Below are 25,759 nucleotides of genomic sequence, written 5' to 3'. Positions count from 1 at the left end.
TCGATTTCGATAGTCGCTTCCGAGACAATGTGACTATTATGTGATTTTCTATATTGTTACCGGTGGTCACACTGCGCGCGTGGAAGTTCTCAAACGAATTACTAACGTAGAGGGGAGCTTTATTTTTAATTTAACCCTTTTTTGCCACGTAAATTAAAACTTAAAATTGTCAGAAATCGTGCAAAATGATCATCTACACAAACGAGGGCAATCCGCTCGGTCTGCAACTGCTGATGCTGGCGAAATTTGCCAAGCAGAAGGTTCAAGTGCAGCTGGTTAACCTAAATGGTAAGAGGGGAGAAAATACATATCCAAAAATGCTGCTGGGGCCGGCAGCGTGCAACGATGATGATGATGATGACGATAACTGTTGTTGTTGGCGATAACTGATGCAATAATCACTTTGCATTACAGACGCCAAGTACAAAGATTTGTTGGTCCTGCCAACAATTGAGTTGGACAACGGATTCCGATTATTCTCGGCAGCAGCGATTGCCAAATATCTGTTGGGCGATGAGGAGGGGCAGCAGAGAGACGAGGTACGCGTCAAGGTTAAACCAATTAAATTAGAACTAATTTAGTTGTCTCTCTCGCAGTGGCTGGAATGGTCTTCAACGCTGCTGGCGCCCGCATTGGCTCATTACATGGCTGTGGGTCATCGTGCCGATCCCAATGCTTTGCCCGTGCTTAACACATTGGTGAAGAAGCTCAACGATCGCCTCAAGGCATCGCCCTACTTGGCGGGCAGCCAATTGACAGCAGCTGACATTGCTGTGTGGTCACTGCTGGCACCCGACGGCACCTTGAAGGGTGCTCAGAATGTGGAACAGCTGCGTAGCTGGTATGAAAATATCAAAGCACTGCCGGAGGTGCAGCAGGTGCTTAGCGAGCAGCCGCTGAAGGAGCTGAGCTTCAATGCGCTGCAGCAATCGAATCGCTATGGTGGCTTGCATCATGTGCCGCTCAAGCGTGCAAGTCTTGCAGATGCTGGCAATCTGCTTGCCGACGCGGGCTCCACATTGGCGGACACCATCACCGACGAGGAGATTGCCGCAGCTCGTGCTGCCTTCATTTATACTAAACCTCAGGAAATCGCCGAGCCACGTACTGTGCTACCCAAGGCGGGAGAGCGCAATGTGCTGATCACCTCGGCCCTTCCATATGTCAATAATGTGCCACATTTGGGCAACATCATTGGCTGTGTGCTTTCCGCTGACATCTTCGCTCGGTACTCGCGCAACGCTGGCTACAACACGCTGCTCATATGCGGCACAGATGAATACGGCACGGCGACTGAGAACAAGGCACTGGCGGAGAATATGACGCCACGCGAGATCTGCGACAAGTACTTCGAGCTTCACAATGCCATCTATCGCTGGTTCGGCATTGGATTCGATTACTTTGGACGCACCACAACTCAAGAGCAGACTGAGTAAGTTGTTGTGCAGTTCATTTGATAAACAACATTTGCTTAAATTGTGTTCGATTTCAATTTACAGAATTGTTCAAGAGGCTTTCAAGGATGTCTACAACGCGGGCTACATTATAAAGGAGAGCGTAGAGCAGCTCCTCTGCCAGAAATGTGATCGCTTCCTCGCCGATCGGTGAGTGTTAATAAAAATTGTTTACTAATTTAACATTTAGCAAACACAGTAATACCAAAACAATATGAAAGTTCATAAAGATCGGGAAGTTCCTTTCGTTAAAGAAGACATTAAGCAACTCAGTTAAACATAAAAAATATTTTTCATTTGGTTTAAGCCTGCTTGAATACAAAAACTTTTTATGCATAACAAAAATGCGCTCTAAAAATAAATCAAACATTTCATTTTATTGCTTTCACATGTTATTAATCTCTTAACTTCTTACAATTCATTATAAATTCGCGAATATTATTTAGTTTTTCCAAAATCGTTGAATAAAATAGAATAAATATATATTTCATGGTATCTATGAACTATATTTGAAATTATCCCAATACTGATAATGCGTATAAATGTTATACTGTATAGTTAATGTTTTTATAATAAGCACTGATTGAATGCTTTATTTTTTAGCTTTGTGGAAGGCACCTGTCCGCATCCCGGCTGTGGCTACGAGGATGCCCGCGGTGACCAGTGCGACAAGTGTGGCAAACTGGTGAATGCTACCGAATTGCTGCGTCCACGCTGCAAGGTCTGCAACAGTGCGCCTGTGCTGCGTTCATCGGATCAACTGTTCCTCGATCTGCCCAAGGCGGAGCCTCAGCTGCGTGAATGGGTGGATCGCGCCGAGAATGGCTGGACACACAATGCACGAGTCATCACACGCGCCTGGCTGCGCGAAGGTCTCAAGCCTCGCTGCATTACACGCGATCTAAAGTGGGGTATTCCTGTGCCGCACGAGAACTTCGAAAAGAAGGTGTTCTACGTGTGGTTCGATGCACCGTTCGGCTATGTGTCCATCACAAAGCGCTATACCAAAGAGTATCTGCAGTGGTGGCAACCCGCCAAGGGCACCGATGTGGAGCTCTTCCAGTTCATGGCGAAGGACAATGTGCCCTTCCATTCGGTGGTATGGCCTAGCGTGCTGTTGGCCATTAACAAGGGCAACACACTGGTTAGTCACATTATGGCCACCGAGTATCTGAACTATGAGGATGGCAAGTTCAGCAAGAGTCGCGGCATTGGCGTCTTTGGTAACGATGCCCAGGAAACGGGAATTCCCGCGGACGTTTGGCGTTTCTATTTGGCATCCGCTCGCCCTGAGGGTCAAGACTCCAGTTTCAGCTGGAATGATTTGGCTGCTCGCAACAACTCCGAGCTGCTCAACAATCTGGGCAACTTTGTCAATCGTGCGTTGGTCTTTTGCGAGAAGAACTTTAACAGCACAGTGCCGGAAATTGTGCTCACACAGGATGAGCTTGTGCTGCTGTCGCTGATCAATCGTGAGCTGCGCGGTTACATCAATTCACTGGAAAAGGCCAAATTGCGCGACGGCATTCGTCATTTGTTGGCCATTTCACGACATGGCAACGGCTACATGCAAACCCAACAGCCTTGGGTGCTGCTTAAGGGCAACGAGGAGCAGAAGAAGCGTGCGGCGACTATTATTGGTCTCTGCGCCAACATTGCTTGTCTGCTAGCCAATCTGCTCTTCCCCTACATGCCAAGCACAGCGCGCACTATGTTCGCCCAGCTGAATAGCAAGCAAACGCCTCTTAATGCAGAGTAAGAGACTATTTTTAATATGTCAATTTAATTTAATTAATTAATTTGATTTGTTTATTAGGAAACCATTGGCCACCATTCTGCTGCCCGCTGGCCACAAGATCGGAAAGCCATCGCCGCTGTTTACCAAGCTGGAGCAGTCCTACATCGATGAACTCAAGGGCAAGTTTGGAGGTGCTCAGGAGACTAAAGCGCCAGCGGCTCAACAAACTAATGTGGCTGAGCTGGAGGCGGCTGTGCAGGCTCAGGGCGAAAAGGTGCGACAGCTGAAGGCGAGCACAAAAGACAAGGCCGTATGGCAACCAGAGGTTACCAAACTGCTGGATCTGAAGAAACAACTCGAAGCGGCACAGAAGTCGGCTGCCTCGGCAGCTCCAGCAGCAGTCCCAGCTCCACAAAGTGGCACGCAGTCAGTGCAACAGCTGGAGGCAGCTGTTCAAGCGCAAGGCGAGAAAGTCCGTCAGCTAAAGGCGAGCACGAAAGACAAGGCAGTGTGGCAGCCAGAAGTGACCAAACTGTTGGACCTGAAGAAACAACTAGAAACGGCTCAGAAGACGGCTGCTTCGGCAGCGCCAGCTGCAGCCGCTGAGACGGCATCAGTGGATGCAGGCAAAATCAAGGCATTGGAAGAAAAAATCGCACAGCAGGGCGAGAAAGTCCGCACTCTGAAGGCCAGTGGAGATGCTTCCGTGTGGAAACCCGAAGTCGATATTCTATTGAATCTGAAGAAGGAGTTGACAGCTTTGACTGGTGTTCCAGCGGCAGGTGCTGCTCAAGGCAAGAACAAAAAGAAGAAGTAAAACTCACCATGTATTTATTTATGCTAATTCAAGGTTGCAAACTACAACAATTGTGGACAATTCTATTCATTTGCATTAAGTTATTTTTTCACTTTGCATTTTGCATTTAAAAAAAAAACGGGTTTCGTATTTATTTGAATAACAAGTATTGCAGATTTCTTTAAGTAATTTATTGAGTTTGTGAGAGAAATGAATAAATATATGCTGACTTTCATATAATCTAAATTTAATTGCTTTTGGAATTATATTGTATAGCAAATCGAATTTAACGAATAAAAATTTAACCTTTTAATCGGTCTATCGATATGGTTTACTATAAAAAACATTTTAAGTAGCTTTTTTATTTATAATTGATTTTAATTTTATAAATTAATAAAAATAATTGAACAATAAATGATATTTCATTGACCTAAACATACATATCTACAAGTTCTTAAAATTTGGTATAAGAACAAATATTTAGTGAGTGGCATTCCACAATCATCTGTGCCATGTATCGATAAGTCGATGTATCGATACAACTATTAAAATGTTTTAGAAAATGTAAGTGCACGGAACACGGATAGAGCAGTCTGTATTATTTTTATTGTAATTTTTTTCTCGCTAAAAACACATATGCTAATTGAAATGTGAATCAATAGAACAATAAACAAACATGTGCAATTATCGATGGCGACGCAAAATGTCGTAAAAAATAAGAGTTCAACGTAGCACATAAAATTATAAACAAAAGTATTTTGCTCTGGCTTGCGTTTGTGTTGCGTGTCTGCAAAAAATTCGTCATCAGCTGGTCGCGAGTCTCGAGAGTCTCCGATTTGAGTCGTCACTGCAATTACATTTTACAGTTAATTGTGTGACGTGCGCGAGAGAGCGAACAACAACAAGACAGGAGAAGGAAAAGAAAAAAACAAATAAAGAAACACACTCAAACAAAAAAATTAAACTGTGCTGCCCACTGCGGGTTAATAAGGTGAAATGTGAAAAATATTCGAGAATCAAATTCAATTTGCAAATAATTGATTCCACGTCTATGCTGAACAAAGAACACACACAACGACAATAGCAGACACACATGCATGTTGTATGTATGTGATTTGTGTAATTTTGTCCATTGTTGGCAATCAGCAGCAGCAGAAACAGAAACATTGGCAACTGCAGCTGACGCAGCAGAGTGTGTGCGAGAGAAAGAGAAAGAGAGCGATAGAGATGCCAAACACATTAAATGTGTGTATGCGTTATGATTTTGAATAAACAGCAACAGCAAATCTCAAGGACATCGGCAACAAGTGTGTTTGGTTAATTGTTATTGATTTCTTGTTTGTTATTTTTCCTCCTTCTACAGCAATAGTCAAACGAAAGAGGGAGCGAGTCACAAAAACACGTCGCCATGGAGTCTGCGGACACAATCATGGAGGAGCAGAAGCTCATGGCCGAGGCGAAGTATCGCCAATACATGACAAACATCGACAAAGCGCTGCGCAATTTCGAATACTCCAGCGAGTGGGCGGATTTAATCTCTGCCTTGGGCAAACTTAGCAAGGTATCACACTAAAACTATATATCTATGGCCACAACTAACTGCGCTACAATTTATTATCGCACCAAGAGCAAGGCTGGCATTCCCAGTACAGTGAACATTCTTTAAACCGAATAAGAGAAGTGCTGTCAGAATGTCATAAAATTAAGTGTCCGTTAAGCTAATCTTTACTGTAGTACTTCCAACATGCCATATACTGACCAGTCCTTCATCCTCCACATTCCCCATCATGATTAGCTTTCAGTTTTCACACCCGCAGCGCTGATTCATTCTATATGTCAATTTGCGGGCCTTATCGCTATTATTACCAACTGACTTTTGACTTTATAATTATTGTGGGACTTTTTGCAGCCCTAGAAAACAGTTTGTTACGTCGCGTGTCGTCGCGATAAAGCTTTTACAATCGCGTAAATTATTGAACTAGGTTTCACTCAAGTCAAGCATAAATCATTAACCCAGCTTAAATGTCAACTATTTTTATATAACCGTCAGAGCTTTGGGAAAAAACAGTAATGCACTTCCTTGATTTAATCTTGAGCCCCTTTTAGAGAGTTGTTTATTGTAATTATCACCAGTAATGCTATAAATAAACTCTGCCGTCTGTCTGCTTGTTATAAATTGAAGTTATCTTTTATTTTTGAAGCTATATTATTGAAACTTGGTGAAGAGTACCCATTTTGCTGTAGGCCGTATGTGTGTTAGTTTTAGGTGAATCATTCATAGAGCTAAACATACAACTGGCATTGAGGCAGACGGTCAATAAACTTTGTTTACTTCTTGACCCTTACGAGATCATGTCACGTTGTGAGAAACTCGGCTAATCGTCGAGACGGGCAGATGCCCGTCCGTCCGCTTGTTTATATGTAAATAATTTTAGGTATCTAGGTAGTACTCAAGTCAAATTTAAAGCGATCAACTCATTAAATCCCTTTAGAATGATGAATCAGTTTTTCAAGATTGCTTTGTTAAACTTAAATTTTCTAGCATTTTAACTGAATTTGTGTTTCATTTACTTCACAATTGCTCACCGCATTTAATTTTCGATGTATAAGAAAAGCCTTTTTTTTAATTTTGTCCTTGACTGAGTCAAGTGTGCGTCATTCGTGCTTTAACATTTCTTGAACTTGCTTTCGCGATAGGCCATATCGAGTAACACACAATACCAAGTCATACCGCGACGACTGAAGATTGCCAAACGTTTGGCTCAATGTATGCATCCAGCGCTACCCTCGGGCGTTCATCTGAAGGCCCTCGAGACGTACTCAGTGATATTCAGCAAGACGGGGCCCGAGCGTCTCGCCCAAGAGTTCATATATGGGTGAGTTGAATAATTAATAATGTTTATATGTGTGATAACTTATCTGTATTCTTTAATTCCCTGTAGCGCTGGCCTATTTCCGCTACTGGGCTACGCGGCAATGAATGTGCGACCCGCACTACTCACCATCTACGAGACCTACTTTGTGCCGCTGGGTGACAAGCTGCGTCCAGCGCTAAGCGGATTCCTCAGCGGTGTGCTACCCGGCTATGACTGTGGTCTGGATCACTTTGATCGCATCAGTGCGCTGCTGAAGAATGTCTGTCTGGCTGTCAATCCGATGCACTTTTACACGGTGCTCTGGGAGTCGGTGGCGAATAATGCGGCCATTCGGCTGCCTGCAATTACCTTTCTGTTGGAGCACTTTAACAAGCGCCTGGACATGCAAAAGCAAATCTATATTATGGGTCATAATCGTGAGATAATGATGTCGGCGCTGTGCGCTTGCCTCAACGATTCGTTGATCTTGGTGCAGCGCAATACTCTGGAGTTTCTATTGCTCGGTTTTCCCATGCACACACAGCTGTTGGATGAGGATCAGTTGGTGCTGCTGGTCACAAATGGTTTAAACACAATACTGAGGCGTGACATGTCGCTGAACAGGCGACTCTTCTCGTGGCTGCTGGCCAGCGAGGTGACCAAGAGTTCGCCCACTTATGATACGCTGTCGCTGGACTCGACCACCGTCGATGGGCAGAAAGAGGCGGAACCGTATTTTGTGACGCATTCGCGGCACATCTTGATCAGTGCCTTGGTCAGCACATTGCGGCTGAGCTTGGCCTGCCAGCCCATGGATCTGAAGCCGTATCGCATTATGCTGTCGCTGTTGGACAAGGCGGAGATCGGCAGCGCCGTGCTGGACTTTGTGCTGCATGACATCATACGCGCCATGTACATATCCAGCAGCAATGCGGACGCGCTCAAGTCGGCCAATCTGCTCTTTGCCACCTTCGATCCGGCCTACATTTGGAGCTACATGACCAACATGTTTGAGCGCGCCTGTCAGCTGGCGCCAAGCTCCGCCCAGTCCAACAGCGATGGCAAATTTGCCAGCATCGTCGGCTCCGGGGATCCGTGTGTGCTGGAGATTTGTGTGCTTACCGAATTCCTGCTGGAGACCATCTCGCTGGAGATGTACACGGAAACGACACGCGTTTACCTGCCCAAGGTATTCCTGGCCATCACACAGCTGCTGTCGCTGCACATGGAACGTCTCAGCAGCGATGAGATCACGGCTGCTCTGAAGCTCTGCATGAAGATCGTGTCCAGGGTTCAGCCGATGATCACGTAAGTTTGTAGTTAATACTTAAGTGCCACACTTTGCTAATACTTATATTTTCCCTGCTCCTGCAGCAGCCCCATTAAACTTAACAAACTGATGGAGCACAGCGTTTCTGGCTTGGATGAGCAGACAGGCAATGCCAATGGCAGTAGCAATGGCAACAGTGGCAGCTTCATGGAGTCCGCCACGCAATCGAATGCACTAGAAAAGAGCAAATCAGACTCACGGCTTAATCAGTTTGGCGAGCACTCGCTGCAGAGCGGAGAGCCGAATGACGAGGAGCTCATACGTCGCTCCGCCTCCAATCAGAGCGTGGTGCGGCACAGTCCCAAGAAGAAGGCCAAGTCTTTCTCGCGCCTCTCTGAACTGGACAAAGATGTAAGTGTGTTAGGTTTGCAAATCTTTTCTTAAGCTGACGTTTTTACTGTCATAGATAAGCGCCTCGGATACAGGCCAGCAATCGTCGTCGGATCTGGACACGCCGCGCAGCATTAAGAAGATCAAGGCCAAGGCCAAGGTGCCTTTCATACGTAGCAGCCCGAAAAAGGCACGGCCCAAGGACATTGTGCTGACACCCAATGCAGCCACCGCCAGCGATGTGCCTGACGATGCCGGCGAGGAGCCGCCGAAGAGTGCGCCACCCGAGAACTGTCCGGAGTTTCAACTGGACGATGAGCAGAGCAAGGCGACGCAGCAACGTGGCTTTTCCATATTGGAAAAATGCATACGACAATACGAGATCTTCTTCGAAGTGTATTTGGCACGACAGCTGCTGCAAATTGAAACTGCCGCCAGCTGCGTGGATATTGGCGCCAGCAGCGACAAGTGCGCTGTCAAGGTGCAGCTGCAACGCACCACCAGCCACACCTCAAGTTTGTTTATGGTGGAACAAGTTCTAGAGCATCAATGTCCGCAGCGCGAGTCACAAATCGAGCGATTGTTTGGCCTGCTTCGAGTGGATGTTGTGGCACGTTCCAAGCAGTTGCAACGCCTGTTGAATCTCTCGCTGCCTACAGTCAGCGCCAGCGAGATTAGCAGCGACAGCGACGCCACCGAAGAGCCACAGCAGAAGCTGCTCATCGATGCGCAGACACAGCGCAGTGTGCAGCAGCTGTCCGAGCTCCAGCTCAACTCAGCGATGCGCTCGGCAATCAAACTGTCTGCCAGTTTGCTGGTGGAGATGTCCACGTTTCCCAACTGCAACAAGCACATCATACTGGACAAGAGTGGTGAGTGCAAACGAGTTTGTTTTCTCTCTTTCGCAAACTAATTGTTTTATGATTCCAGAACCCGAGCTGCCTAATTGGCTGAAGGTGTTGTGTCTGGTGGCCTGCTTTGCGCAGAGCGACAAGGAACTTCAAGTGGCCGCCATCACAACGCTCTTCGATCTGATCAGGTAAGCAAACCATATAGCAATCACTTGCACTCCAGCTCACATTCTGCTCTCAACTTATTCACAGCCTGTTGCGCTCGCAGATCGAACACACGACCAGTCCAGGTGTTACATTTGTGGTGATGTTGCCACTGCTGAAGTTCGGCCACGTCAACTACTTGGAACAGCGCACACGCGTCTTTCAGCTGGTCAGTTCCATACTGTGGGATTACCTTGGCACCACGGGCATTGATCCCTCGCAGATAGCAGCATTGCTGCATCAGCTGCACAGTTGTCTGGAGAGCGGACTCGTTGAGTCGGTCATTGGCAATCGTATGCACGCTCAGCACTTGCTGCAAGCTCCGTCCCACAATGGACTGGGAGCCGGTAACGCTTTGCGTAGCTTCCAACTGGAACGTGCCACAGATGCCCAGCTGCTGTGTCCATCTCCCAGCCTGGAGCGTCTGCGAGAAAGTCAGGCGCGCAGCTACAAAAAGTTCGAGCTGCTTTGGCATCTGGGCAGAGAAAAGCAGATGTCGCGTGGCTTCGAGAAGACGCTGCTCAAAGTGCTCGACACATTGGCCCTGCCGCATTACATGTCCGAGCGCACCTTTGTCACCAATTGGTTGCAGGCATCGCTCTTGCGTGGCGATCTGGCGCGACTGACCAAACCGCTCTACAAGATTCTGCTATCGGCCAGCTCCAAGCGTGTGGGCATCGTGCACATGCAGCAACTTTATCGCGAAGCTGCCGAAGCGGAACAATCCGCCTACGATGAGACACCCGCATTTGAGCGCGATGTATACGCAATTAGCTCGGAGCAAGGCAATGTCAAGTATCATCACATGGAGGCGGCCAGCAGTGGCGGCAGCGTGGGTAGCGGCAAAAAGAAGAGCCCCATACGCCATTTGCCCAAGAAGATCTTTGGCGTGACGCTCAGCGGTGGCAACAAGTCAAATAAAACCTCAAATTTTGTGAGCGACAAAGCGCCGCTTGCTAGCGAAGCTCTGCAGGATATAAATACGATTGGATTGATTATTAATCCGCTGGAGAATGCGCATGATTTCGATGACGAAACGGATCTGGAGGAGCCACGCATAGAGCTGGTGTCCAGCACGGGCAAAGATGCGCCCCAAACGCCGCTCGAGCAGAAACTGGCCAGCGCCATGGACGAAACGGAATCGCGAGTGAGTGAATCGCAGGCAGCGGCAGAGCAGGAGCCATCATTGCACTACGATCAGGACATTACTGACAACTCGGAGAGCAGCGACTTTGAATCGGATTCGGAGCTGCGTGAGACGAGCATAGACAAAGAGGATAGTTTGACAATCAGCTCCAGTGCTGGAGGTGGCGCTGCCGATGATGTTAAGCGCTTTGTGGGTGACTGTGAACGAGTAACGGAAGCGTTGACGCAGCACGAGCGGATCAAGAGTCGCAAGACGTATCGTTTGACGCGCGAAAAGACGCCCGGCGACTCCAGTCTCAATGAGCCGAACGAGGAGCAGCAGACAGCCAACCAGCAGGACAATGAGCATGCACTGCCAGCTGATGAATATTTTAGCGAGGCGCTATTGCGACCGCAAGACAAGAAGCTGGCCAAGGAACTGCGAAAGCGCAAGAAACTCTTGACGAGCAGCGACAAGAAACGTCTCAGCTGCATCTCTAAGACCTCGACGGACAGCAATCACAGCAATCTGGCCGAGCACCTCGAAACGGAGGCCACAGCCACGCATAGCGAGGAGGAACAGGAGGCGAGCAACAACGAGAATAGTCAGCCGACCATCAATGTGGAGGACAAGCGACGTACGCTGAGTTTGGAGACAAACAAACTGCAGCCAGATTGGCAAAAGACGCTGGAGAAGAGCAAACAGAATGTGGAGATCTTACGACAGAATGCAGCAGCTGCAGCTGCTGCCAACGAAGAGCAACTGAGCATACGTTCGTCCACCAAGAGCAACAGCTCGCTGAGCACATTCCGGCACACGGATGCGGCGCAGCTCTATCACAATCATCTGTTGCTCTATCTGGCCATCTATGACACCCGCCAGACGCTGTACGCGCTGCAGACACTGCGGAATATCATCTGCTGTGATAAGCGCACCTTTCTCTGTCTGTCCATTACGACATCGTTTACCAGCGGCAGCCTGAAGCAGCTGCTCATCCGGCATCGTAAGAGCATCTCGGGCAAAGGATTTGCGGGCAGCGTCAGCAACTCGGAGTATGCCCAAGGCTATCGTGGTTGTATGCATCTGGAGCTGTTGGTCACGCTGCTGCTGTTCTATGCACGTGGCTATTTTCAACGCGAATCTCTGGATGCCCAGCGGCAGCCGCCCACGCTGCAGGATGTGATGAACAATCGACGCATTCAACTGGAGAGCATTGAGCTGCTGGCTGTCATCTGCACTGAGCTCATCGAGATTGTCAAGGGCATGGGACGTGGCCTCGCCTGCTACATTGCCGATCTGCTCGGCAGGGCCAAGCTGCAAAAAGTTATGCTGCACTGCCTCAACAGTTCTGTCTGCAACTACGGACGCAAACCGTTGCAGCCGGGCAGCAGCAGCTATGCCGAGCAGGTGCTCAACTTCAATGATCCGCAGGACGATCAACTGCACGCGGATTGCTTTCAGCTGCAGCTGCTGCGTTTACTTCTTGCAGTGATACGGCTGGAGCACGAGGTGCATCAGTTGCGTCAGGATACGCCCAGCAATGCGGCCAACGAGGATAATAACGCCTCGGGCAATGCGTCGCCCACGCGTCTGGCTGAAGGTGCCGCCGCCAATGTCAAATACTTGCCCAACTGTCTCATCAGTCAGCAGCCCATGTTTCTGGCCGCCGTGCTCGGTGCACTGCAGCAGGAGCGCCTGCGGCACTTGCATCGCAACTGGACGGATCTAGTGACCAGTTCGCTGAACTGCTTCAGCTTCGGTTCGCTGACGAACATTGTGATCAGCGTGGTGCATCAGTTGTGCAACAATCTGGATCGTCTGGCCCGACTTACGCTGCCACAACAGCGACACTTTCCGCCCGACTATGTCATCTCGCAGCTGGAGGCATTGACCATCCTGTGTCACTATTGTCTGCTGGACAACACACAGCAGACGGCGCTGTCACATCTCTTCAATCAGGCCTATCCACAGACCAGCGCCGCCGTCCAGAGTTCCAGCACTGGACAACTGCTCAACAGCATTGTGCACTCGTTCCTCTCGGCCAGCGAGTCCACGTCCACAGCGTCAGCACCGCGCAATCCTCAACTGCAGGCGGCACGCAATGCGGTGCTCTCGCATCTGCCGCGCATCATGACCAGCGTGGCAGCGATTTGGGACAGCGAACTGGGTCAATTGCGTCCCGTGCGGCAGCAGCTGTTGGAGTTCTTGTCGCCAGTCTCGCTACATCATGGCTGCAACTTCCTGGCTGCCATTGCTGTCACCTGGCAGCAACGTGGCTGCAGCAACAGCAGCGCCAGCAATGGCGCTTCGTCGACAACTTCTGGCGTTACGGAGCAGTTCCAGCGCAACTCCACGCTGCAGGCTTGTCCCTCACAACTCAGTCTCGTCTCTCTGGTGTCCAGCATACGTGTGATGCCCATGGACTCGTTTGTGCAGACGCTGCATCAGGTGGTCAAGTCACCGCCACCGATTCACCGACCTCCGGCTCAACTGAGCATTGAAGTGAGCGCCCTGGAGCTGTTCTATTTCTACATGAGATCTGCGCCGGCGCCACAGCTGGCAGATGCTTGGTCAGCCCTGTTGGTGCTCATACGGGATGGTCTCAGTCTGACGCCGCCAGCGCAGTTTGCGCTGCTGATGCTGCTTAATGAGTTCGTGCAGCGTTGCCCACAGATGCCGTTCCCCGACAAGAAGGAGGTGCGTGAGCTGCACGACGTGACCGCGCGACTCGTCGAGTCGCTGTCCAGTGTGGCCGGTGCTTGTTTGGAGCAGACGACCTGGTTGCGTCGCAATCTGGCGGTCAAGGAGGACACCGATGGCCATGCCAAGGACAACAGTTTGGGCGGTGGCATTCAACAGTATTCGCTTCAGGCGCAGAGCGTGCTGGCGGGCATCTTGTCCAACCTGCTGGACGTGGCTTATGGCTCGCAGGAGAAGGACAAGGTGGTGACCATTGTGACAACGCTGCTGTACAACATTACGCCGTACCTAAAGAATCACACGGCCCGCAATGTGCCCTTCTTCTATGCGTGCTCTGCGCTTTTGGCCAGCCTCAGTGGCTATCAGTATACGAGGAAGGCGTGGCGCAAGGATATGCTCGATCTGCTGTTGGACACTTCGTTCTTCCAGATGCACATCTCGTGTTTACCCTTTTGGCGTCAGATCATGGACAGTCTGATGACCTATGACAATACCACATTCCGGGAACTGATGACGCGTGTGTCACTCTCACAGGCGGGCAGTCTCAATATCTTTGCATCGCGGGATCAAGAGTACGAGCTGCGGGCCATGCTGCTCAAGCGCTTGGCGTTTGTCATCTACTGCAGCGAATTCGATCAGCACAACAAGTACATGCCGGACATACAAGGTGAGTTCTGGGAAGTGTAAAACACACTTTATACCCGCTATAAACTAGAGTGGAAAAGGGTTCAATTTGTGTGACTAACAAAAGTAAATATGTACATTCTTAATCAGTTTCAACAGACCATTCGATATAGCGAATTCCGTTCGTTCCTCTATCTGTCCGTCGATATACATACATGCTTGAACTATTTGATAGCCAAACTATTTAAGAATTTAAGCACGTTTTCATCGAAAAACGAAAGAATCGCGTGCTTAGTCTTTAAACGAGAGAAAGAAGCTGATGCAAGAAATAATAACAGTCCTTCTTAATGCTTTCTTATAATGTCTTTTTCTGCCTGCAGAACAATTGGCCAACAGTCTGCGTCTGGTTCCGTTGGGTCCATCAGTGCAAGCCGCCGTCTTCCTGTGCTTCCGTGTGCTGCTGCTACGCATGTCACCCGACCACGTCACCTCGTTGTGGCCCATTCTCATAGCCGAAATGGTGCAGGTCTTTTTGCAAATGGAGCAAGAGCTCAAGTCCGAAACGGATGAGCGCAGGTAAGCTGCACCGATTACAAAAATAATTTCAATCATAACCAACTGATGGCTTATTTTGCACAGTAGTCAACAATCGCGACTGTTGCCGAGCATGGAGATTCCCTGGTCGACATCCAACTCCAGCGCCAGCAACGGCATCAATGCTCAGACGCCCATGCAGCACTGGCGCTCAGTGCAGCTGGAGGCATGCAAACTCCTCGAGCTGGGCTGTGTGCTGCCGGCAACAAAGCTGCCGCATTTCCAAATGTATCGTTGGGCCTTTGTTGGCACGGAGTTCGATGTGCACGAGGAGGTGGTGCCACTGCCGCTGCCCAATGGCAGTGTCGAGAATCTCGCCGCGTTGCCAAGTGCACTCTATGTGCCGCACGTGAAACGTGTGTCGCGGCTTATGGACATGAAGTACACCAGCCACTCACCGGTAAGTGGATTCAGGTGTGTGCTCGAATGTTGCCAACTAATTGTGCTTTTCTTTTTCACCACAGTTGATGCAGCGTCCAAAGAATCGTCACTTGATGCTGAGTTTCCAGCAGCTACAGTCATTGCTTGAACTATATCCGTTCTTCTCCACGCTGGGATTAAGTTGCCCCAACTCATGCAATTATGCCGATGCCGAGCAGGATGTGGCCAATTGCCTTCAGGAGATTGAAGATGTGTTGGCTCTTGATTTTCTAGAGAAGCTACCGAGCATCACCACGCCCAGATGAAAACTGGTCGCGGCCTATAGGCAGACGCAGGCGCACATTCAGACCACAAGCATGACGCAATTCGAACTGGAACTGAATCTGGGCGCTAACGGTCAAACGGCGCGCATCGTGGCCGCCGTTCAGGCCAAACTGAACAGCCAAAATGCCGAGACGAGCTTCACGCAGGCCACCAAGAAGACAAACTTTCCATTTTACGTTTAAGCAGAGCCAAGCAAGCGCCAAGCGATATGTTAGCTGTAGTTAGATAGAAATGATAAAGTTAATAGCCAACCGATTTCGATTCCGATTCTGTATCTGTATCTTTATCTCTGTATTAATGAATATCGTTTTAACTGTTGAGTCAAAGTTGAAGTCGAAGAGAATGTCCTATGAAATGTTTAGCTTATAGTAGCACCCTGTATGTATGTATATGTATATTTCAACTGTTAATAGCTGCGCCGAAGTACGAAGTAAATAAGATGTTTAACAACTAATTGCAATTCAATACAACAAATGTATTTTATTATACAACTCCGCTTAATGCATTCGATATTGATATGCATAGGCAATACGTATGTTAAATATAAAAAAGGTACACACAACTCTTAGATTAAATTATTAATTGCCGGCTAGATTTGCGGTGAAAATGCTTGCGATGCATTTGAGACACACTTTAAGAGATTAAACAACATTTGCACTGTTTGGACTCGACTGACGATTTTTAAGCTGCAGGAAATACGAGTAGACGAGGCGCGCGCAGTACAAGAAGATGCCTGAAATGCGCAACAGTATTAAGTCTAGAAAATATGGGGCATTAATGTGATACTTACCGAATGCAACGATTTGAACGAGTAACGCCATAAAGACATTATTGAAGCCAGTCGACTCCCGATAGCTTCCAAAATGGAAAATGATACCGAAAATGGCAATCGGAAAGTTAATGGCCACTATGAGACCGAAGATCAACCAGACACCAACCAAGTAGTGTTTGTACTGTGGACCAAAGAAATATGTGAATTAAAAAACAGAATACTACGGGTTATCTGAACTGTCACGTCTCCCCCAATGAGATCGCTTAAGAAGATACAATCGTAGCTCTGTTCACCTTATCTTATAGAGAAAATTCTGTGTAACATATAAAAGTTATTTTCCCCCTTTAGGATTATACGCAAATAAAAGAATCATAAACCTTATCGCGAACATACATACTAGCTACATATATATCCAACGGAAGCACCACTCCGGCCGGAATTAACAAACATTTCGCATGAATGAATGTTCTTAAAAAATTGACTAAGTCCCAATGGGACCAGTCGATGAAGTAATCGTTTGTATTGTAAATTTGATGGTGAATAAGGCAAGCCACTACAAAATTATTTTATTTATAAATAATTATTGTTTTTCTTTATATAAGCTAATTTAATCCAAGGTTAACGTTTCTTAGTCACTATTACTCAATGCAAAATGTAAGTTCTCTCGAAAGAAAATTGTAAAAAAAAAACTTGATAAAGACGATTAGCATTAATTGAAAGAAACTACAGATGGCTTGCAGAATTTTAATTAAAAAATTTAAGTAACACAAATTTGTCCCCAATTTTAATTGAAATAGTTTATAGTTATTGAACCTCACGTATCTCAACATGTCAAAAAGGACGAAGAAGTGTGACAAAACAAAAGCTTACCTTAAGACATCCGAACAGCAGGCACACATTTCCAATGACTGTGATTGCAAATCCTATAAAAGTGTAGACTAAAAAAAAAATTAGAATCAAGCACAATGAGAAAATTCGTAAGTAGTATATGCAAGCCTATGTAGCAAAGAATGTTTGATCATCGCTGTATTTCAACTTGACGTCATCGTTATTTCAAATTCCAAACTTTGTGTGTAATTAACATACAAAAAATGTAAACAACAACAACAAAAAGTCTCGCCTCAGCCATGAGAACATGTTTTGCCTTCTATAGAAGAGATATTTGCTCACGATATATATTTATGTATGTACGTACATAAGTCTATGCATCTGTACACATCAGTAAGTTTTATTTTGACAATGCTATTGTCGTTTATTTATAAGATTTTAATTCAAACGTAATTACATATATTAATTAAAAACTTGGTAAACTATAAGACGCATTCCATTGGCATTCCACAAAAAAAATATACTTAAATCACTTACCCGATGGCGAAAATATCACATTAATCAATATGGTAACCAGAAAATAGATTGCTATGCCCAAACACCAACTACGCAAATCTGAATTACACGGTCCCTCATCAACAGATAGATCGATTTTCATTTTGGAGCTTTTCCTATTGTGGTTATTTCCCAGTCAAGTATAAGTATTGTTTATTTTAGCTATGTTAACAAGTGTTTTATCACAACCGAAACGCGTGAAATGCGAACAACAACTGACGCGTCCCCAAGTTTTGTGACCCATTCATCTCCGATTTTTTTACATGCAATGACGAGAGAGAAATGATGCATACACCCGCGTCTCACTGGGGCCGATCTCTTCAACAGTTGAGAACAGTGAGTAAGCAGAGAGCAGTTTGGTTTAGAACAACTTTAAATGTGTTATACAGACCGCTTGCTTTTGAAATTTGAGACAGTTCCAGTGATCTGGCAGCACTTGCAATAAGCAACAAATATAACAAACAGCATGGGCCAGTAAATTAAAAAAAAAACTAGTATATATTCCACGGCTAATTTTTAGGTATTCTTAATTAAAAATTCTATTCGTTTTAAATTATTATTAGAAGCTGTTTAGTGATTAGTAATATCTGTAATTTATTTTATGCACACTTCATTCGGAATCTGGCAACTCTACGCCGCCATTGCATTTTGTGTCATTCTACTGTAAATCTGATCTGCTATTTCTTGCTGCGCAAAACATTTTGCATTCAATTGCTATTGGAAGCACAAGTGACGAAAACGTTCTCATTTATAAGCGTTTAATACATTGTTATTTCATCAGAAAATCTGACATTTGCTAGTGGAGTTGTATTAATCTCAATTTTATAGTTTAAAAAAAAAAGTGAAAATGTTGAGAAGTGTGTGCTTCATGCGTCTTCACACGGCCGGTGTCGTAGTCGGCTATTTGGGATTGGCAGGCTCCATTTTCATAGCAATTGCCTCGGCCTGCGCCCTAGGATTTGCAGATGTGATCGCAAAAGCCGTCGAGGAGTCGATGAAACAACCGGATCCCAAGGCACATGATGAAATCCATATGAGTACGTAACTGGCTTAGAATTTTTATTTTCAAAATGTATGATTTTGTCTTTGTGTTTAGTGATTGTGATCTTCGCCTGCATCTACTTGGGCAGTGCTTTAATTAGTACTATGTCTTCAGGCATGCTCATCATAGGCACAATGAAGGTGAGTAAGGTTCTGAACGGCATGCATTTTTAATTATTAATTTTAACATTTTCTTGGAATTGACTTCAATGATCATATTGTCATCTCTTTTCTTCGCACACAGAACCGTCACTTGATGATGCTGCCCTGGTTGGTCCTCAATGCAATTGGTCTTTTTTCGAAAATTGTATATAATTTAGTTTTGATATATGCTCTATATCAAGCTCCAATGCAGTTTGCATTAATTTTCGTATTATCGATGCTTTCTTTAGGTGAGTTGGAATTCAGATGCTAATTATAGTTCTCGGGTTTTTCCAAGTGTTATGTGAATCATCTGCGTGCAGCTTATCAGCATGTTATTTACTCGCAATTAATTGTAATTATCTCCTACAGCATTTTATGCATACATCTACGCTGGCATCTATTCGCTGTTCAAGCACATTCAATTGAGCAATGACGAACAGCGGCCATTGGTGCGCTCTGATAATGGAACACATGATGGTACAACTTACCCCAACTATACTAAAATATAAATTGGGGAAGAACCATTTTCAATACAATACGTTTGCAGATAGCAGTTAATCGATCGTGATATCGCGAAGCCTTAAAATGTAACGAGTACCAGCATTGCTACTAATGTGAAGAAATTTATGCATTCTAATCATCAAATTGTACTATCTATCTATTATTTTTGTCGTACGTCATTGTTTTCAAATAAATTCATATACATATACACGTATACTATATTATACTCCGGAATTTGTGTTTCTTATCTTAAATTATTGTGGTACAGAAGCAGAAATCAACAGGCTACATTAGGGAATTCTCGTTATTTTTTTTTTCACTAAGCAGCGCGTGAAGCAACAATTTTTGAAATCCTAAAGGCATGTTAAAAAAAATTAAGAGATAATGTTCCTTTTCAAAAAATGCGATGATCTGGCAGCGTTGCCCTTGAGCAACTGTGACTTTTGCCAACGAATTTGGCAACTCTTACCAAAATATTGATTGTGTCATTCTAGCACAAATGTGATCTGCCATTTCAATTACGCTGCGCATTGTAACCACATTGTGAATTCAACTGGCGGCAACGTTAAGATTCACTCGGAAGTCAAAACTCAGTTTCTAATAAAGGCGTTGTCTATTATCGTTTGGTGATTTAGAATAGAAAAAAAGTTGTGAAAATGGTGAAACCTTTGGAAAAAGCTGGTTGCTTGGAACTTCGCACCGCTGGTTACATTATTGGCTGGCTAGGTGTGGCTGGTAGCGTCTTGATATTACTCATAGGACTCGTTGGTTTGGGAAATCCAAAAATATTCGCCGGGTATAATGGATCGTACTCATACAAAGAGAATTATGAAGATGGTAAAGTCCTTGCAATTTTCTTTTATCCATAATGATATTAATTTGTTTTTCATTAGTGGCTTCCATATATTCCGTTATCTTCATTGTGTCGGCCTTCGTAGGTTTCGCTATATATGGGTTGGTCATCTACGGTATAAAGGAGGTAAGAATGACGTCAATATTTTGCTATTTTTTCACATTATACATACATATATTTTTGCATACATATGAGTATATTTTTCAAATATTTTGAATGACGTCAACAATCAAATATTTTTTTTTTTTGTGTGTATGTATTTTTCAAACATATTGAAATTGCCATATTGTCATCTCTTTCTTACAAACAGAACCGGCATGCGATGTTAATACCCTACTTGATATTGAGTGGAATTAGCGCTGCACTCAGCTTTTTAGGAGTGTTGTTTGCCGCGATGGACTTGGTTGCAGGAACACACAACGTTTTTAACTTCGCTTTCACAGTATTTTCTTGCAGTGAGTTCTTTTTATTATTTTTAAATTTATCACTTTCAACATTGTTAAGAATTTAAAATATCAATAACATATTTTTTTATCCCTTACAGTGTTTCAGCTCTTCATTTTCCGCGTTATGTACTCCCTGTACACAAATATTAAAATGAACATCTTAAACGGTCGTGTATTGGTTCCACCTTCAGCAGCAGCCGTACCATTGCAACAAAACGTTCCCACCGCATATCCGCCGAACGCATATCCTCCCAACGCCGCATATGCCCCCAACGCCGCATATCCCTCCAACGCCGCATATCCTCCCAACGCTTATCCAACTACCTACCCCACCTATAATAAGGTATAAGTTCGGGAAACCTCGTCTTTGTTACATGTATCGCCACTTATGGAAGCTTACTCATCGTGATTCCCATCACCTTAAAAGGACACCAAATAAGAGAATATCAAATATTGACGAATATTTACACTGCGAATATTTTCATTAATAACACGTTGCCTTTAAGCCATATGTGCATTTATTCAACACTCTTTAGTATATAAAACACCTAAAGCCGAAGACCAACAAAAATATTTAACTTGTTTACTGCATACTATCTATATTGTCGTTTATTACATTCAAATAATTAATTAATAACACCATTGTTTATACGTATAGCACAACATTTAATTATGGCCTCATGTACACAGATTTGAAATTTATTAAAAAGATTAGAAATGTTCAATCGCTGTTGAACACATATATGCACTTATCTTCCGTGGTTTTATTCATGTTGCATATACATATGTTTGTGTAAAAAAAAATATTCCCATGAAGAAATCTCAGATTAGTTTCCCCACTATGAAGAAATGTTATAAACTCGAATATACATGTATTTCAATAACAAAATAAAATAATTTATTTCTGGAGTCTCAAAAAGAGAAAACTTAAAAAATCATGTAACTTATTTGACTGCAACGAACATTTTCTTGCTTTCATACTAAGATTTTTAATTTTGTGTGCTTCAAAATTAAAAGTGCAATCGAACAATTTTAAATTTAATTTCATTATCTGAAAACTGGGGTTCAAAACATTAGAAACTATTCGCAAACTATTGAATTTCCACTTTGAAATAGCATATGCCCTTCAAAGGTATAGTTTCATATCCCTAATAAATTTGAGTTTAAAAGCAAAAATTTTATGGCATACTCGTATTTATGTTAAGAATCCATTTTGGGGTTGTTTTTGTTGTCAGTAGTTGTTAACAACGTTTAAATTTTTTGTTTTTAATTATGCAAGGATCTGGTAACGTTGGACTTCAGAAACTGATACTTCTGCTACGAATATGCAGAGAAGTGTTAAACAGTAATTTATAGTCAAACTGGCCACACTTAACAAACATTTCGATCAATTGCAATCAACTTTTTAAAAAAAGCTGCGCAATTGATGGCGGTTGTGAGTACAACCGATAACGAAGTAGAGGTTCGATCGAAAGCCGCAGTTCAGTTTAAGTTTCAGTTTAAGATTGACAGTCTCAGTGTAGTTGTAGTTTCAGTTCAAGATTCATAATTTACCTATTCCATATTATCCTTGCATCTCCACATTTCTAAATATTTATTTTGTGAGTAAAAAGGACGAAAAGTTGTAAAAATGGTAAAACCTTTGGAAAAAGCTTGTTGCATGGAACTTCGCACCGCTGGTTTAATTATTGGCTGGCTAGGAGTGTTTGGAAGCGTTTTGGGTTTTTGTAATGCGGTTATTATTTTGGTACAAGCGGCACATATATATAACGAAGACAAAACTGGTAAAGTCCTGACATTTTTCGTTGATTTTCAAATTCAATGAATTAATTTTTCCTTAGATTTTTTCGTAACCGGCGGTCAATGCATGGTTGCTAGCATCTTGACTGCTGTGATATCAGGATTACTCATATACGGAATAAAGCAGGTATGAATCGTCAACAATCATTTTTTTTTGTGTAGCAAGTTCATATATTTTTTTTTTAATTTATTGAAATTGTCATATTTTTCTTTCAAACAGATCCGATATTCTATGTTGGTGCCCTGGTTGGTGTTAAGTACTTTTAGCCTTGTACTCAACTATTTCGGACTGTTGACATACTTATTGAGCTTTGTTGCTACAACTTCTTTAGACGACTTCGTAATCTTCTTGCTCCTAGTATTTTCTGCCGGTAAGTTCATTTGTTTATGTATCTGTAGCATTCCTGATTATGTATTAAAATATGAACTTGTAGATACAGATTTTAACATTAAAGAGTATATTGCATAGATAAAAGTTCTAACATTGCATGTACATATTTGGAATCTCTTACAGGTCCGTTTAGCTACATTTATTATGTAATATACTCACTATACACACATATGAAAATGGATTTCGGAATGTGTCGCGTATTCACTCCGCCACCAGCAGCAGAAGTACAATTGAAACAAAACGATCCTGCATCTTATATCTAATATTAATATTACAACAAAACTTTCCCTCTGCATATCCGCCGAACGCATATACAACTACCTACCCCACCTTTAATAAGGTATAAGTTCGGAAAACCTCGTCTTTGTTGCATGTATAGCCACATATGGAAGCTTACTCATCGTGATTCCCATCACCTTAAAAGGACACCAAATAAGAGAATGTCTAATATTGACGTATATTTACACTGCGAATATTTTTATTAATGTCACTTCTTAGCATTTAAAAAACCTAAAGTCGAAGACCAACAAACATAATTAACTTACTCACTGCATACTAACTATATTGTTAAGATTCAATTAATTAATATTAATAACACCATTGTTTATTCGTTTACCACAACATTTAATTATGGCCTCATGAACATAGATTTTAAATTTATAAAAAGATTAGAAATGTGACTCAATCGCTGTTCAACATTTCTGTGCACTTAACTTTCGTGGTTTTATTCATATTGCATATACATATGTGTATAAATATAAATATGAAATAATTTTATAAACTGGAATATACAGGTATTTCAATAACAAAATAAAAGATTTTTTTCTGGAGTCTTAAAAAAGAGAAAACTTAAAAAATCACATAAATTGTTTGACTCCAACGAAAATTTGTTAAGATTAAAACTGGAACTATAACTAACGGTGTTATCTTTTATTTAAAAGTTAATTTCAATATCAGCACTATACAGAACTTTTTTCGAATTTCCACATTGAAATAGTATATGCCCTTTAAAGGTAGATAAAAGATGCATACATATATGTATTGTATATATACAATTTCATATCCCTAATAAATTTGACTTTAAAAGCAAAAATTGTATAGTTAAATACCTATTTTGAGAGCATACTCGTACACAACAAAACATTAATTTTAAGAATCCAGTTTGGGGTTGTTTTTATTGTCAGCAATAGCTAACAGTCCAACGTTTAAATTTGTCGTTTTGAAATATGCAAGGATCTGGTAACGTTGGCCTTTAGTAACTGCTGCTTCTGCAACGAATATGCAGAGAAGTGTTAAGCAGTAATTTATATTCAAACTGGCCAAAACTAACAATCATTATGAGTGCGTCATTTTATTAATTTTGTTAATAAGCAATTGATGGTAGTTGTGAGTCAGACATCGTTGAGGGTGCAAATTTTGACACTCAACTCACACCCATAAATTTTTATGTGCCGGTGCTACTCAGCACTCGCAAATCGAGTAACACATACTCAAAATCGTGTGGGTACTGCGAGTCTTAGTGATTGTCATACTCAATGCCTTTCTTGCATTTGCCTTTTCGGCGCCGGATCATTTTAGACACTTGGCATGTGGATCGTGCAGTCGATCATGTTTGCATTCATGACGAAATGGCTTGTGTTTTATGAGTATCTGTTCAAGTTTTGAAAACATCCAAACTAAGTCTAACAAAGAGTAGTGAGAATGTAAGAACCTTCTTGTCGCTGCTAGGCACACAAGCAAGAGTGCCGATCACTGATAAATACATACATATGTACATTTCTCACAGCGTCGTTTGATGCATAACATTTTCGGAATTATTTCGCAGAATTTTTTTTTTTTTTTTGCGTCGCAATTTGAATTTTGAAAAATTTCGTCGGTATAAGCGGTTTGTCGCTAAAAGCGGAGACGTCATAAACGGAGGCCCTTTCTTATAAGTTTGTATGGGGACCAACCAAGCCATCGAGTTTTCGTCGCAATAACCGGACGGACACTATAAGCGGAGTCGTTATAACCGGATGCTACTGTATGTTGAAAAGGCACATGTGACCGATAACGATGTAGAAGTTCGAGCGAAAGCCGCAGTTCAGTTTTACCCTACTTGATACTCAGTGGAATTAGCGCTGCACTCAGCGTTTTAGGAGTGTTGTTTGCCGCGTTGGACTTGGTTGCAGGAACACACAACATTTTTAAATTCTTTTACTCAGTATTTTCTTACAGTGAGTTCTTTTTATTATTTCTAAATTTATCATTTTCAACATTGCTAAGAATTTAAAATGTGTCCTCATCATGCATATATCAATACAAATACAAATATCAATAACATATGTATTTGTTTATCCCTTACAGTGTTTCAGATCTTCATTTTCCGCGTGATGCACTCCCTGTACACAAATATTAAAATGAACATCTTAAAAGGTCGCGTATTGGTTCCGCCTTCAGCAGCAGCCGTACCATTGCAACAAAACGTTCCCACCGCATATCCGCCGAACGCATATCCCCCCAACACCGCATATCCCTCCAACGCCGCATATCCTCCCAACGCTTATCCAACTACCTACCCCACCTATAATAAGGTATAAGTTCGGGAAACCTCGTCTTTGTTACATGTATCGCCACTTATGGAAGCTTACTCATCGTGATTCCCATCACCTTAAAAGGACACCAAATAAGAGAATATCAAATATTGACGAATATTTACACTGCGAATATTTTCATTAATAACACGTTGCCTTTAAGCCATATGTGCATTTATTCAACACTCTTTAGTATATAAAACACCTAAAGCCGAAGACCAACAAAAATATTTAACTTGTTTACTGCATACTATCTATATTGTCGTTTATTACATTCAAATAATTAATTAATAACACCATTGTTTATACGTATAGCACAACATTTAATTATGGCCTCATGTACACAGATTTGAAATTTATTAAAAAGATTATAAATGTTCAATCGCTGTTGAACACATATGTATATGCACTTATATTCCGTGGTTTTATTCATGTTGCATAGATGTGTATAAAAAAATATTCACGTGAAGAAATCTCAGATTAGTATCCCAATTATGAAGGAATGTTATAAACTCGAATATACATGTATAACAAAATAAAAGAATTTT

At 43.2% G+C, this 25,759-nt stretch overlaps 7 protein-coding genes and 1 long non-coding RNA gene across 10 annotated transcripts in view; 5 read left to right on the top strand and 3 right to left on the bottom strand.

The window, feature by feature from the left end:
- The window catches only part of LOC117568815 (uncharacterized), a 154,695-nt gene extending 148,815 nt beyond the window's left edge, over nt 1-5,880 (bottom strand). The window contains exon 1 of the mRNA XM_052004418.1: nt 5,870-5,880. The gene's annotated coding sequence lies outside the window, so the exon portion shown is untranslated. The remainder of the gene's footprint in view (nt 1-5,869) is intronic.
- Nucleotides 68-4,110, top strand: LOC117570625 (methionine--tRNA ligase, cytoplasmic). The gene is made up of 6 exons (XM_034252391.2): nt 68-288; nt 415-539; nt 597-1,432; nt 1,500-1,604; nt 2,058-3,209; nt 3,271-4,110. The coding sequence occupies exons 1-6, from the start codon at nt 186-188 to the stop codon at nt 4,007-4,009; spliced, it is 3,060 nt and encodes a 1,019-aa protein (XP_034108282.1). The 5' UTR covers nt 68-185; the 3' UTR covers nt 4,010-4,110.
- On the top strand, nt 4,604-15,655 carry LOC117570398 (protein dopey-1 homolog). 2 transcript variants are annotated; one of them, XM_034252018.2, is made up of 11 exons: nt 4,604-4,979; nt 5,352-5,549; nt 6,686-6,864; nt 6,931-8,151; nt 8,218-8,524; nt 8,580-9,375; nt 9,434-9,542; nt 9,607-14,051; nt 14,389-14,584; nt 14,651-15,002; nt 15,067-15,655. In XM_034252018.2, the coding sequence occupies exons 2-11, from the start codon at nt 5,397-5,399 to the stop codon at nt 15,286-15,288; spliced, it is 7,980 nt and encodes a 2,659-aa protein (XP_034107909.1). In that variant the 5' UTR covers nt 4,604-4,979; nt 5,352-5,396; the 3' UTR covers nt 15,289-15,655. The 2 variants fall into 2 exon arrangements, with proteins under 2 accessions (XP_034107909.1, XP_034107908.1); XM_034252017.2 differs by having other exon boundaries at nt 4,605-4,979; nt 14,648-15,002.
- Nucleotides 15,656-15,761: 106 nt separating this feature from the next.
- Nucleotides 15,762-17,687, bottom strand: LOC117570405 (uncharacterized). The gene is made up of 4 exons (XM_034252029.2): nt 17,445-17,687; nt 16,950-17,017; nt 16,098-16,260; nt 15,762-16,040 (listed from the first exon to the last, which is right to left on the bottom strand). The coding sequence occupies exons 1-4, from the start codon at nt 17,563-17,565 to the stop codon at nt 15,949-15,951; spliced, it is 444 nt and encodes a 147-aa protein (XP_034107920.1). The 5' UTR covers nt 17,566-17,687; the 3' UTR covers nt 15,762-15,948.
- Nucleotides 17,688-18,137: 450 nt separating this feature from the next.
- Nucleotides 18,138-19,382, top strand: LOC117570404 (uncharacterized). Its single transcript, XM_034252028.2, has 4 exons — nt 18,138-18,499; nt 18,559-18,644; nt 18,748-18,895; nt 19,017-19,382. Exons 1-4 carry the CDS (start codon nt 18,310-18,312, stop codon nt 19,154-19,156), a joined length of 564 nt encoding a protein of 187 aa, XP_034107919.1. The 5' UTR covers nt 18,138-18,309; the 3' UTR covers nt 19,157-19,382.
- A 360-nt stretch (nt 19,383-19,742) lies between these two features.
- Nucleotides 19,743-20,316, bottom strand: LOC127565536 (uncharacterized). The gene is made up of 2 exons (XR_007954857.1): nt 20,174-20,316; nt 19,743-20,111 (listed from the first exon to the last, which is right to left on the bottom strand). It is a non-coding gene; the product is annotated as an uncharacterized LOC127565536 (long non-coding RNA).
- On the top strand, nt 19,805-25,578 carry LOC117570400 (uncharacterized). Of its 2 annotated transcripts, XM_052004426.1 has the most exons (5): nt 19,805-19,985; nt 20,042-20,127; nt 20,312-20,456; nt 20,546-20,614; nt 25,054-25,578. In XM_052004426.1, exons 1-5 carry the CDS (start codon nt 19,805-19,807, stop codon nt 25,215-25,217), a joined length of 645 nt encoding a protein of 214 aa, XP_051860386.1. In that variant the 3' UTR covers nt 25,218-25,578. The 2 variants fall into 2 exon arrangements, with proteins under 2 accessions (XP_051860386.1, XP_034107910.1); XM_034252019.2 differs by lacking the exon at nt 25,054-25,578 and having other exon boundaries at nt 20,546-21,199.
- Nucleotides 22,242-23,407, top strand: LOC117570401 (uncharacterized). The gene is made up of 3 exons (XM_034252023.2): nt 22,242-22,374; nt 22,468-22,618; nt 22,762-23,407. Exons 1-3 carry the CDS (start codon nt 22,315-22,317, stop codon nt 22,899-22,901), a joined length of 351 nt encoding a protein of 116 aa, XP_034107914.2. The 5' UTR covers nt 22,242-22,314; the 3' UTR covers nt 22,902-23,407.
- Nucleotides 25,579-25,759: the final 181 nt, after the last annotated feature.

The sequence above is a fragment of the Drosophila albomicans genome, chromosome 3 (assembly GCF_009650485.2).
Source record: "Drosophila albomicans strain 15112-1751.03 chromosome 3, ASM965048v2, whole genome shotgun sequence".
NCBI lineage: Eukaryota > Metazoa > Arthropoda > Insecta > Diptera > Drosophilidae > Drosophila > Drosophila albomicans.
This window is presented reverse-complemented; position numbering and strand designations above follow the sequence as displayed.